We start from the raw sequence: 10,877 nt of genomic DNA on the forward strand, positions 1-10,877 counted from the left end.
AAAAGTTATAATTTTGTGTTTATAGTTGGATAAAAGCTCTTAGATAGTCGATTGTATTTAGTAGCGGAAGAATTAAGTAGTTGCCTGGATAAGAAAATATGTTAGATAGTTGATGGTTATTCTGGTGGGCCTTCAAGGCTTCATCTCCATCTTCATCTTCATCCTAGTATATAATAACGAAAGTTGACGAACAATTTATATTTGTTAATTTATTATTTTTTTTTTTTCCCTTCTCTCTCTCATTCTTACTTTTATAAAGAATAATAGATGGAGGAAGGAAAAAGAGTAAGAATGAGAGAGAGAGAGAAATAATAATAACTTTAAAAAATGGCTGCCTTTATTTTTCTATCTATCCTTTTCTTTTTCTCTTCCCCTCTTTTTCCTCTTCTTTCTCCCCCTTCCCAAATTTAATATATATATATATATAAAAAGAGGTTGACGCCCAAATCTGGGCAGCGGACATTTGAAATAAATCTGGGCAGCGGGCATTTGAAATGAAGCAACCCTTCGTTTCAGATTTATAATCGAAGGTTTCGGTTTGATTTTTATTATTATTATTATTATTATTATGTTCGATTCTTATTATTATTATTATGTTAAACGTGGGAAGAAGGGGACGAAGAGGAGAAGAAAGGAAGGAGATGAAGGAAGAAGAAAAGGAAAAAAAGAAAAAAAGAAAAGAAAAAGAGAAAAAGGAATATATATATATTATATATATTTTTTGTTTTTTTTAAATCTAAAAATATTTCTTTTAATAATTAGAAGTGCCACTACTACTGAACTCCCAAAAGTCAAAACTCAAATCATAAAAATGCAACTAAAACAATAGTATTCATTACAGGTTTTTTATTGGCAAGTTTCAATTTCACGCTACTTTGTCGTTAATATTCGCAATTAGCTTGATTCGGAACAACATTCATGGGTAAATTCTCTGGCAATGCCCTTTGTTGAAGGTACATAGCCTAAATTTTTAAATTTTTAAAAGTAGATTATGAATCGAGACTTAAAAATATGATTACTAAAAATGATATTTTAACCTTGAATTTATAATCACTTCAACGTCTGAATTTTCTACGCCAAACGATCTTTAATATATTCAAGCTATATTCTTAAAAGTCCAAAATCCTAGTTTAATTACACACCTAAAATGCAAAATTACTAGAGTTGGACAACACACCAGCAAAATCCAAGACGTTGCATCCTTTTTGGCTAGCTGATTGCAATAAACTCTTCAGCCATGTTCTGGAAAATCTACTTCCTACTGAGGCTGAAAAAATAAATCTTCAAAATGGATTCCACTTTATCAATCCTCAGAACATATAATTAATTATATAGGAGAGGTTTTATCTTCAAAAGCTTATACATTATGGACATACCAAGTTCTCAGATTACAACGGCTACGCTTCTGTGCGGACGCTGCTACTGGCTTGTTGACTCGAACTACTTGGGGACGCCATCATCATGAGACTTAGAACTAAAGCAATCATCTGCATAATTTTAAGTATAATTGCTAAGAAAAGCCGTGAGGAGAAGATTTCAAGCTGGTACAAATTCAGGTACTTACTGAAGTGATGGCAATACACAATAGGCTGAAGCCGGGGTAGTTGAAGGGTGGATGGTCAGACAAGAATAAAGCTGGACATCAATGAATTAGATAAAATTGTTAAATCGAGCCCCTTGTGTTTCAATATATATGTGTGTGTGTGTGTGTGTGTGTGTGTAAAGATGTGTATATATATAGAATTGGAGTCCAAACCTGTGAGAGGACTGAAGATGATGGGAGCTGCAATTTGGGCGAGAGAGCTTAACCCTGAAAGGCATCCTTGAACCTTTCCCTGTAAATGAGTTATTATTATTGGTCTAAAAGTTTGTGAGATCATAGAAACTATTATAGACAATGTTATGATATGGATATGGATGATTTAATGGTTGTTGAATATGAAATTTTCACCAGTAAAAAGTATCTTTATTTACCTGCTCATGTTGACCGACTTGTTTTGATACAATGCTGCGTAGCTGTATAAACCCCAGATCCCAATAAGCAATAATGGTTATGCATCAGTTGGGAGAAACGTATAGAAGGGATAAGTTTAAAGCTTACACTTGGATTCACGAAAACAGAGAAAACAGAGAATATAGTTGCAGCATAAGGAACCTGGGCAAGAAAGAAAGAAAGAAATATAATGAGAATTGGACAACAAACCATTTGAAGTACGCGCGTGAACAAATTGAGTAGCAGCCGATATCGAAAATTCAAAAAGTTTGATAAAATCACATGATATCTAACATTAATGCTTTTCATGTAATGAGGTTCAATTTTACACCTCAAGCCTAGGAAGAAATAAAAGCAGAGGATTTTAAGAAATTCTTGATAATTGGAGAGGGATTTACCCAAATTGCCCAGGCAATGCTGTTAATGATCATCTGCAATAAATCAACTTATAATGAGCAATGTTGGTTAAATGACCAAATTCTTCACTGATTATATAGTAGAAGGAAAAAAGTTGTTAATGGAATACTAAGCAACGAGTCCGAGGTGCTTACACCGATGCAGCCCACCAAAAGCCCTATTGAAAGTAACTTGGCTTCTGATAGAACAGGAGCCAACAAGGGCATCAAAGCAAGCTGCACATATGTATAAAGCAGTTAACTAAAAGAGAAGGAAGAGCAGAAAACGGTGTAAAGAACCAGATCATCTTAGTAAAGCACGTAGATTCTACCTGCGATACCGCTCCTGCAGCCCCAGAAACTAGCATCAAATCTGCGAACTGGTTCTTATCGAAGTGAAATCGAGCTTTCAAATAGTACTGCAATGCAATACAATTTAACTATCAGAGAGAGAGTTGGCAGTTGTTTTCACGTTGTTCTTACAAAAGATTCTCTGTTCCTGTTTCTGAAACTACTTTCAAGAATAATTGATAGGCAATTTGTAAGAGTAAAGATTATTGTGGGTTTAATCAGTCTTGTGTTCGGTTATCACTGAAAATGAAATATAAAAAGAATTCAATAATGTTTATTCTGATCTAGGAAACACTCTTAACAGCTTGACAAAGTCCTGATCGTGACAATATGCATCTCTTCAAGTATCTGTTTCATCGATCTGTCAACAATTACGTGTGTCAAATTTGAGTAGAATTTCCACTGGCGGACTAAACACTTCAGAATACTTCTTTCAGATTTTTCAAAGCAACTACTACTGGTCATAAATCTCTCTAAATATAGAGGCAATAGTGAAGAAAAATACTGACATACCAATATCGAGGCTTGCAATCCTCCCTCACCGAGGCCGGTGAAGAATACAACAACTGCGGCTTGTGAGAGTAGCGTACTGTAAACAATGAAGTTGTACCCTATGGTTATTAAATAGAATGGTCTACTGCAGAGTCATAGGAAGAAAGAACAATTCTCACTGTAAAATGCACAAGCAGATAGCTGACAACTCTCCTTTACCTGCTCGTGATTAAGTGAATAACCTCATTCAGAGTGGGCATCTTTCTGAAAGCCGACGTCGGTCTCGGAAATTCACCACCATCGTCTTCACGGTCGGTCAATTCTGGTACTTCTTCCTTCAACATTGGCTGTACTAAATCACTTCCACCTGGCAAACGATCCTCGAGAAAGATTCTCATGTATACAATTGCGACCATAGAGGAAATTGCAGCAATCTGATTGAAATGCACAGCAGAACAATGCCGTCACTACCATTGAATCTCAAAGCATAAACTATAGAACAAACAAGAGACCAGTAGAGAATTGCGATCATAGTGGAATAATCTCATGTATAGTAGCGATTATAGATGAAACGGCAGCATCTAAAAGAAATATACGGCAGAACAATAACAGTATCACTACCATTCAATCTCGAAACATAAACTGTAGAACAAGAGATCAGTAGACAATCAGGATCACAGAGGAGCATTCTCATGTGTACAGTAACGATTATAGAGAAGTCGCAGCAATCTCATCGAAATACATACAAAATATCAATAACAATATCACTACCGGTCTACCACGGAATCTCGAAACACAACTATAGAACAAAAGAGCACTAAACAGTTGTAATCATAGATGAATGTTCTCATTGTAGAGAAATTAGCAGTAATTTGATCGAAATATACAGCACAACAAAAACTATACCTCTACGCATTGAATCTCGAAACATAGAACTACAGAACAAAAGATCAGTTTCATTTCGCTAATGAAGAAAAGTACCGGAAAAATGTAGTCCGTGGCGAGTAAGCGAGATGCTAAAGTTCCGCATACATAAGCAGCAGAGCATACTCCAGTAAGCAAACCAAATGCCGACGCTCGTTTTGCCTGTGAAGTGTTGTCTGCCTGAGAATATAATCGGAGCATCAGATTGAGTAGACCTGGACGGAAACTTGCACGAAATTGGAAGAGATGAGTGAAGAAATTACCAGATAAGCGAGAGCGAGGCAACTGGCAGTGCCCTCGGAGACCATGGCCGTGAGAGTCCTCACAACGTAATATGCATAGAAGAAGTTCCTCTCCCTGCTGTACGCCAAAATCGCTGCGCGCGAAAAATCAAATAGCCATGAGAGCGCTTTCAGAAGCTAAATACTTCCAAAAGCATTTTTTAAAGGTTAATTTTAAAATAAAAGTCCCCGTGTCCTTTTTATACCATAAACGTTCGCAAATTATTTTTAAAAATTATTTTAAATTTTGAAATAAAGACGCCTCCACCAAAAAAATATATATATATAATATATATATATATATATATATATATATATATATTTTGTCGCTGCAATTATGTATCAACTTGTCCACATAATTATGAGTCTGTTCCCATCAAGTCTGTTTGAGGATGCTAGCCTACCATCACAAGCCAAGCTTGGTGGCTCAGTCATTCAAACGGTTAAAAATCACGACTCTCCACAATAGTATGATATTGTCCACTTTGAGCATAGAAATCCTCCCCTTGAACAAAGTACACTATAAGCCTCCCCTGAGGCTTATGGAGCTCTCAAATAGCCTCCCCTTAATCGAGGCTCGACTCCTTTCTCTGGAGCCCTCGAACAAAGTACACCATTTGTTCGACACTTTAGTCACTTTTGTCTACACCTTCGAGACTCACAATTCTTTGTTCGATATTTGAGGATATTTGAGAATTCTATTGATATGGTTAAGTTTAGGGCATGACTCTGATACCATGTTAGAAGTCACTACTCTCCACAATAGTATGATATTGTCCACTTTGATCTTAAGCTCTCATGGCTTTGCTTTGGGCTTTCCCAGAAGGCCTCGTATCAATGAAGTCTTTTACTTATCAATCCATGATCATTCCCTAAATTAGTCAACGTGGGACTCACTCTCAACAATCCTCAACACAAACCCACAAACAGGGGCACCTACTAATTCAACGGTCCACTGTAGTAGAGTAGGCTAAAAAAGCCCTTTTGAGATTCTTAGTCAAGCCACAACGCCCTGGAATCTTTCTAGAGCACTAATACCTTGATTTTCAATTTGAAAATGAAAATGAAAAAGAAATAGGAAGGCACAGTATCGACTACGACTTTAGTGCTGCTCAGTCCCTTCCTTTGTTCGAGAGTCAATGACCTATTATTATAAGATGCTAGTTGCGCACGAACACCCAATCGAATTTCCACGTTCCTTGTCGAGTTATATATAAGCTATATAAGCTAAAGCTTTTGACTTTTTAAAAATAGGTCAATTTATATTAAATTTATGAAAGAAAATTGGTGTCTATATATACACAAAATTAAATAAAACCCAAGTCTTAGTGGAGGCATACCTACCGAGTGGGATAATGGAGACTGTCATCGGTAACGTTAGCATCGCCTTCCTTCCGTACATGTCAGACAGATTCCCTACTAGTGGCGTTATCACTACTGCTCCCAATCCCGTTAACTGCAAATTTCCATTTACGATTATATTCTCAAAAAAATATAAAAATTAAAATTTTATAAAAAAAAAAAAATATATATATATATATATATATATATATTATATTATTTTCATTTTCATTTTCTTAAATTATATTTTTATCAATTTTGAATTTAATTTTCTTTTTGCCTTAATTTCAATATTTTATGCTTTACGGTAGTTTTAAAATAATTATGATGTGAAAATCTTAAATTAAATTCAAAAGATTGCTTTTCCAGTAAGTAATGTTGACAAAAGTATTTGAATTATTATTATTTTGATATTTTGTATTTTTAAAGTGATTTTTATTCAATCAATTTTGTCAAAAGTGCTTTAAAATGTTTTTTTTCTTTTTCTTTTTCTTTTTTGTTACCAACCCTTCAACCAAATAAACTAAAAATAACTTATATATTATTTATGGTAATATTAAATTTTATTTATTCGTTATAATTTCATTAAAAGAAAATTCATAAATGAGACGTCTTTTTCAACTATGAAAGCGAAGCACGTCGAAAAAATGAGGAAAATATATTTTCCTCAAAGGCAATGAATTTCCCATTTGACACGAAAAACAATTACGTGGCTCGATATTTTGAATATTATTGGCTTTTAAATCCAAGAATCTTCTACTTTTAGAATAGACATACCAATTTATAATTGATTTAAACTTTACTTGAATTGATTATAATAGCGATTTGATCCGATTTTAAATCATTTACAGACATGTTATTTTTCATTCTTTAAAATAAATGTAATATTTAATTTTATACATTTAAACGAAAATTTTAAACTATCGAAATTAATTTCAATGGATAAATAGTTAATAAGCATGATATTTAGTTGAACAGGCGTTAAAACATGTATTCGTCGTAATACGTTGTAACACACAAGTCCAACACATAAAATAACTAGAGATGTTCATTTAATTAGCAGAAAATTCTCATTTAAATGAAAAGGGAGAGGAGAAAAAATTTTCTGTGTTAGCTAAACGAGACCAAAGATGATGATTATATTTATCTATATATATTTCAAAACTAATATATTTTAAAATCATATTATATTATTTTCTTTTAAATATTATTAAATTTATTAAAATATTTTACATTTTAAAAATAGAAATTATGCATTAAAAATTATTTGAAATAAATATTATATATATAATATGAAAGACTAAGTAGTAACCTTGGAAATTTAAAATTTTTCACAATTATATTTAAAATCATATTATATTTTTTCTTTTAAAATATTATTAAATTTATTAAAATATTTTACATTTTAAAAATAGAAATTATGCATTAAAAATTATTTGAAATAAATATATAATATGAAAGACTAAGTAGTAACCTTGGAAATTTAAAATGTTTCAAAATTATATTTAAAATCATATTATATTTTTTTTTCTTTTAAAATATTTAACATTTAAAAATAGAAATTATGCATTAAAAATTATTTGAAAATAAATATTATATATATTAAAAATAGGAAAATTTATCCTTGAAATTTTTGCTCTTAAAAAAAATATCTAATTGAATAATGGGGCATTCTGGAAAAAGATGGAAAGGGAAACCCATTAATCCAAACATTTAAATGAAATAAAAAAAAAGTTACCCTAAAAAGTAAAAACCACCCACTTCCCCAACTGACCCACAGCCACTTCACCACCACACACTCTCCCACCACCGGCCAAGGCTTTTTTTCTTTTTTTTCTTTTTTAAATAGAATAAAATAAAATAAAATATTTTAAAAGTTAATTTGAAAAACCGTTGATTAATTAATAATTTGTTTAACTAAAATTTTGGTAATTATCTTCAAAATCAATAAAAAACAGAGATTAAGACTAAAATCGAGACTGTTTTTTTTTTTATTATAAAAAAAAAAAAAAAAAAAAAAAAAAGTGAAGCAAGGTTGTTCGTTGTGTTACCGCCTGTTGGAAGCCGCTGAGATAGATGGCGAGGGAGCACTCATCGCGGCCGGGGCAGAGCGCCGCCATAGTCACGTCGGTGATCGCCGGCATCACCATTACTCCGGCCGCCGTCGCCAGAAACAGCGTCACGAACAGATGACTTACCCCACAACTCAACAATTTCTCCATTTCTTCTTCTCCTTCTCCGTCTTCTTCTTCTGCTATATATATATATTCGAAGGCTCTGCGTTTGATTCGTAAGGCTTTGCGTTTAATTCATACCTTGCTTTCGGGTCGATCGAGAAGATGGGGGCCCAGTGAAAAATCAGGCCCAGCTCAAAGACAAGGACTTAATTTGTTCTAATTTCTAAAAAGAATATAAAACGCATTTTATTTTTTATTTTTTATTTTTAATAATTTGTCTCTTTGCAATTTTTGGAAAGAATGGGTCACTAGAATTTTAGTCATTTATTAGAAAATTTATGTGTGAGGACCCTAAAAAAATATTTTTGGTGGAGCATTAAATATACCAAAGAAAAATATTTCATATTTAAATTTATATTATCGTGCATAAATTAACGAAATTTATATTCGACAATTATTATAAGTTATACTGTGATGCTCGTACTTTTTCATAACCGTGTCGTGGACTTAAATGTTTGCAACATTCATTTAAAATAGTAAATATAATGGAAAGAAAATAACATTACGTTCGAGTAATGAAAATGCACTGATCTAGCTCTTATAGAAATGCACTACCCTAACTTCGATTCTATGGCCTTTGTAGCGACGTCGTCATCCATATAAGGTGTCTTACCTTTAATTGAACAAGAAGTAGCACGTGGCTTGAGTATTTAAAAATATATATTTGTTATAATGTTTTAAAAACTGAAATTCTTCTTTCGAATGTATCTCGGGATAATTATCATTTTGTTAGTCCAAACTGTAGCTTTATTTCATTTGCAGCACGTAAACATTTGTCTACATTCTCATCAAACCCAGTCATTATACAATCACATTGATTTATATTAAGTATAATATGCAACTTTCATTAAAATATCCAAAATATTCGTACTAAAGCAACACGAGAGACAGTAACTCTCTTGTCTATTAATACCATAATAACGAGTAACTAATTATAACTTAAAATTTAAAAATAATACTTTAAAATTAAAAAATACAATAAAACCTCCCGAAATCCAAACCTGTTGCAGAAAGTTTATTGAATAAAGTCGATACACAATGATTTCTTCATAATAACTATGAATTTGTATAATAATGCAAAATTGTCGGTCACCTGTATTAATAAAAACAAAACGTTTAATGGTTTGAAAGCAACAAGTTCATTATTGAACGAATGAACGAAGGAGAGAGAAAACACGCCAGACGTGAAAGTTCAAGAGGTGTTTATGGAGGAGGAACCAGCAATGAGACATCACACAGTGTACTGAAAACGAGGTGGTGAGGGGGCAAAAGTAAAAGGAAAAAGGAAGAAGGAATTAAAACGTGGCTTCTAAGGTTGGCAACGGCTAAATTTGCATACACTTCAAAACAATACGTGGAAGCAATTCCAATTTGATTACGAGATATATATATATATAAATAATTTTTTAATTCGCGTATTTATCTTTAAATAATGGAGTAAATATATATTGTTACGCTATGTTCGAGACAATATAAAAATATCTTAAATTATTGAAATTAAATTTAGGTTAATAACGACAAATTTATAATTATGGTATTTGCACGCTACTAACGCATCCGAGAGATATAATATTTAGAGAATATATTATTTATGGAATATATATTAAATATTATATTTTAATATTCTTTGATTTGTGGTATCTTTTATTTTATTCTCAATATTTAATTAATTTATTATTATTTTTATTTGAACCTATTAGTGGCTAGCTTGTATCATATTTAAAGTTAATGAATATGAATGAGAACACACCTCCCCAATTCTATTTCTATTTTTCATTCTGAATCGCTCCAAATAAAGAAAAGTTCGACTAATTAGTTAGGGCGTTCCCGCTCCTAAGATAGGTTGAGATCTTTCGAAATTGTTAGTCAAGTCCGAGCGTTCTTTCTAAAGTTCTAAAGCCACTCTAATAAACATATCATTATTAGATGCACAAGTTGTAACGTCCTTTATTTTGGTACATATATTTAAATATAATATTTTTATTTTACATCACATGATACACGAAAGCAAATAAGATGACAACTTTATTTTTTATATATGTTGTTAAGGATAGTTGACCGTCACTATAAGGCAAATATCTAGATATTTGCCTTACATTACGGGTTACCATATTTGCCCTCTTATTAAAGGCAAATATATTGCATTCATTTATTATTCTTTCCTTTTATTACTATTTCCATAATATTTGTAATTTACCATATTTCTGTATTCTGAAAATAATTATAAATAAGAGAACTCTCACCCCCATTGAGGTGTGGTGATTCAGCAAACATTCACATGGTATCAGAGCCCTTTCGGTTTAACAACCCTGATCCTTTCTTCTCTATGGCTTCCGAATCTTCTTATCATCTTCTTCCTTTCAATACTCTAATCCATATGATCACCATCAAACTTTCTTCCTCCAATTATCTTCTTTGGAAAAGCCAACTTCTCCCTCTTCTTGAGAGTCAAGACATGCTGGGCTATGTCGATGGAACCAGGGTTCCACCACCTCGCTTTGAACCAGAAACCTCTTCAACACTCAACCCCAAATATTTGGCATGGAGAGCAGCCGATCAACGACTTCTCTGTCTCCTGCTCTCCTCTCTCACTGAGGAAGCCATGGCTGTTGTCGTTGGTCTCCCTACTGCACGTGATGTTTGGCTTGCGTTGGAAACTACGTTCAGCCATCAGTCGAAAGCTCGTGAACTGAGACTCAAGGATGACTTGCAGTTGATGAAACGTGGCACCAAACCTGTTGCTGAGTATGCCCGTGCCTTCAAAAAAATTTGTGACCAACTTCATGCCATTGGCAGACCGGTCGAGGACATTGATAAAGTGCACTGGTTCCTTCGTGGACTCGGCACCGAATTTTCAGCTTTT

The 10,877-nt window shown here is 32.9% G+C and overlaps 1 protein-coding gene across 3 annotated transcripts; it reads right to left on the reverse strand.

The window, feature by feature from the left end:
• Positions 1 to 1,148: 1,148 nt before the first annotated feature.
• Positions 1,149 to 8,038, reverse strand: LOC111455598 (tetracycline resistance protein, class D-like). 3 transcript variants are annotated; one of them, XM_023097323.1, is made up of 15 exons: positions 7,829 to 8,036; positions 5,781 to 5,892; positions 4,419 to 4,531; positions 4,213 to 4,335; positions 3,451 to 3,665; positions 3,253 to 3,328; positions 2,721 to 2,807; positions 2,545 to 2,625; positions 2,392 to 2,424; positions 2,102 to 2,155; positions 1,975 to 2,016; positions 1,757 to 1,835; positions 1,565 to 1,635; positions 1,377 to 1,487; positions 1,149 to 1,281 (listed from the first exon to the last, which is right to left on the reverse strand). In XM_023097323.1, the coding sequence occupies exons 1-14, from the start codon at positions 7,997 to 7,999 to the stop codon at positions 1,398 to 1,400; spliced, it is 1,347 nt and encodes a 448-aa protein (XP_022953091.1). In that variant the 5' UTR covers positions 8,000 to 8,036; the 3' UTR covers positions 1,149 to 1,281; positions 1,377 to 1,397. The 3 variants fall into 3 exon arrangements, with proteins under 3 accessions (XP_022953091.1, XP_022953090.1, XP_022953092.1); XM_023097322.1 differs by having other exon boundaries at positions 1,149 to 1,267; positions 7,829 to 8,035; XM_023097324.1 differs by lacking the exons at positions 1,149 to 1,281; positions 1,377 to 1,487 and having other exon boundaries at positions 1,612 to 1,695; positions 1,734 to 1,835; positions 7,829 to 8,038.
• Positions 8,039 to 10,877: the final 2,839 nt, after the last annotated feature.

This window comes from Cucurbita moschata, unplaced genomic scaffold (assembly GCF_002738365.1).
Source record: "Cucurbita moschata cultivar Rifu unplaced genomic scaffold, Cmos_1.0 Cmo_Scf00017, whole genome shotgun sequence".
Lineage (NCBI taxonomy): Eukaryota > Viridiplantae > Streptophyta > Magnoliopsida > Cucurbitales > Cucurbitaceae > Cucurbita > Cucurbita moschata.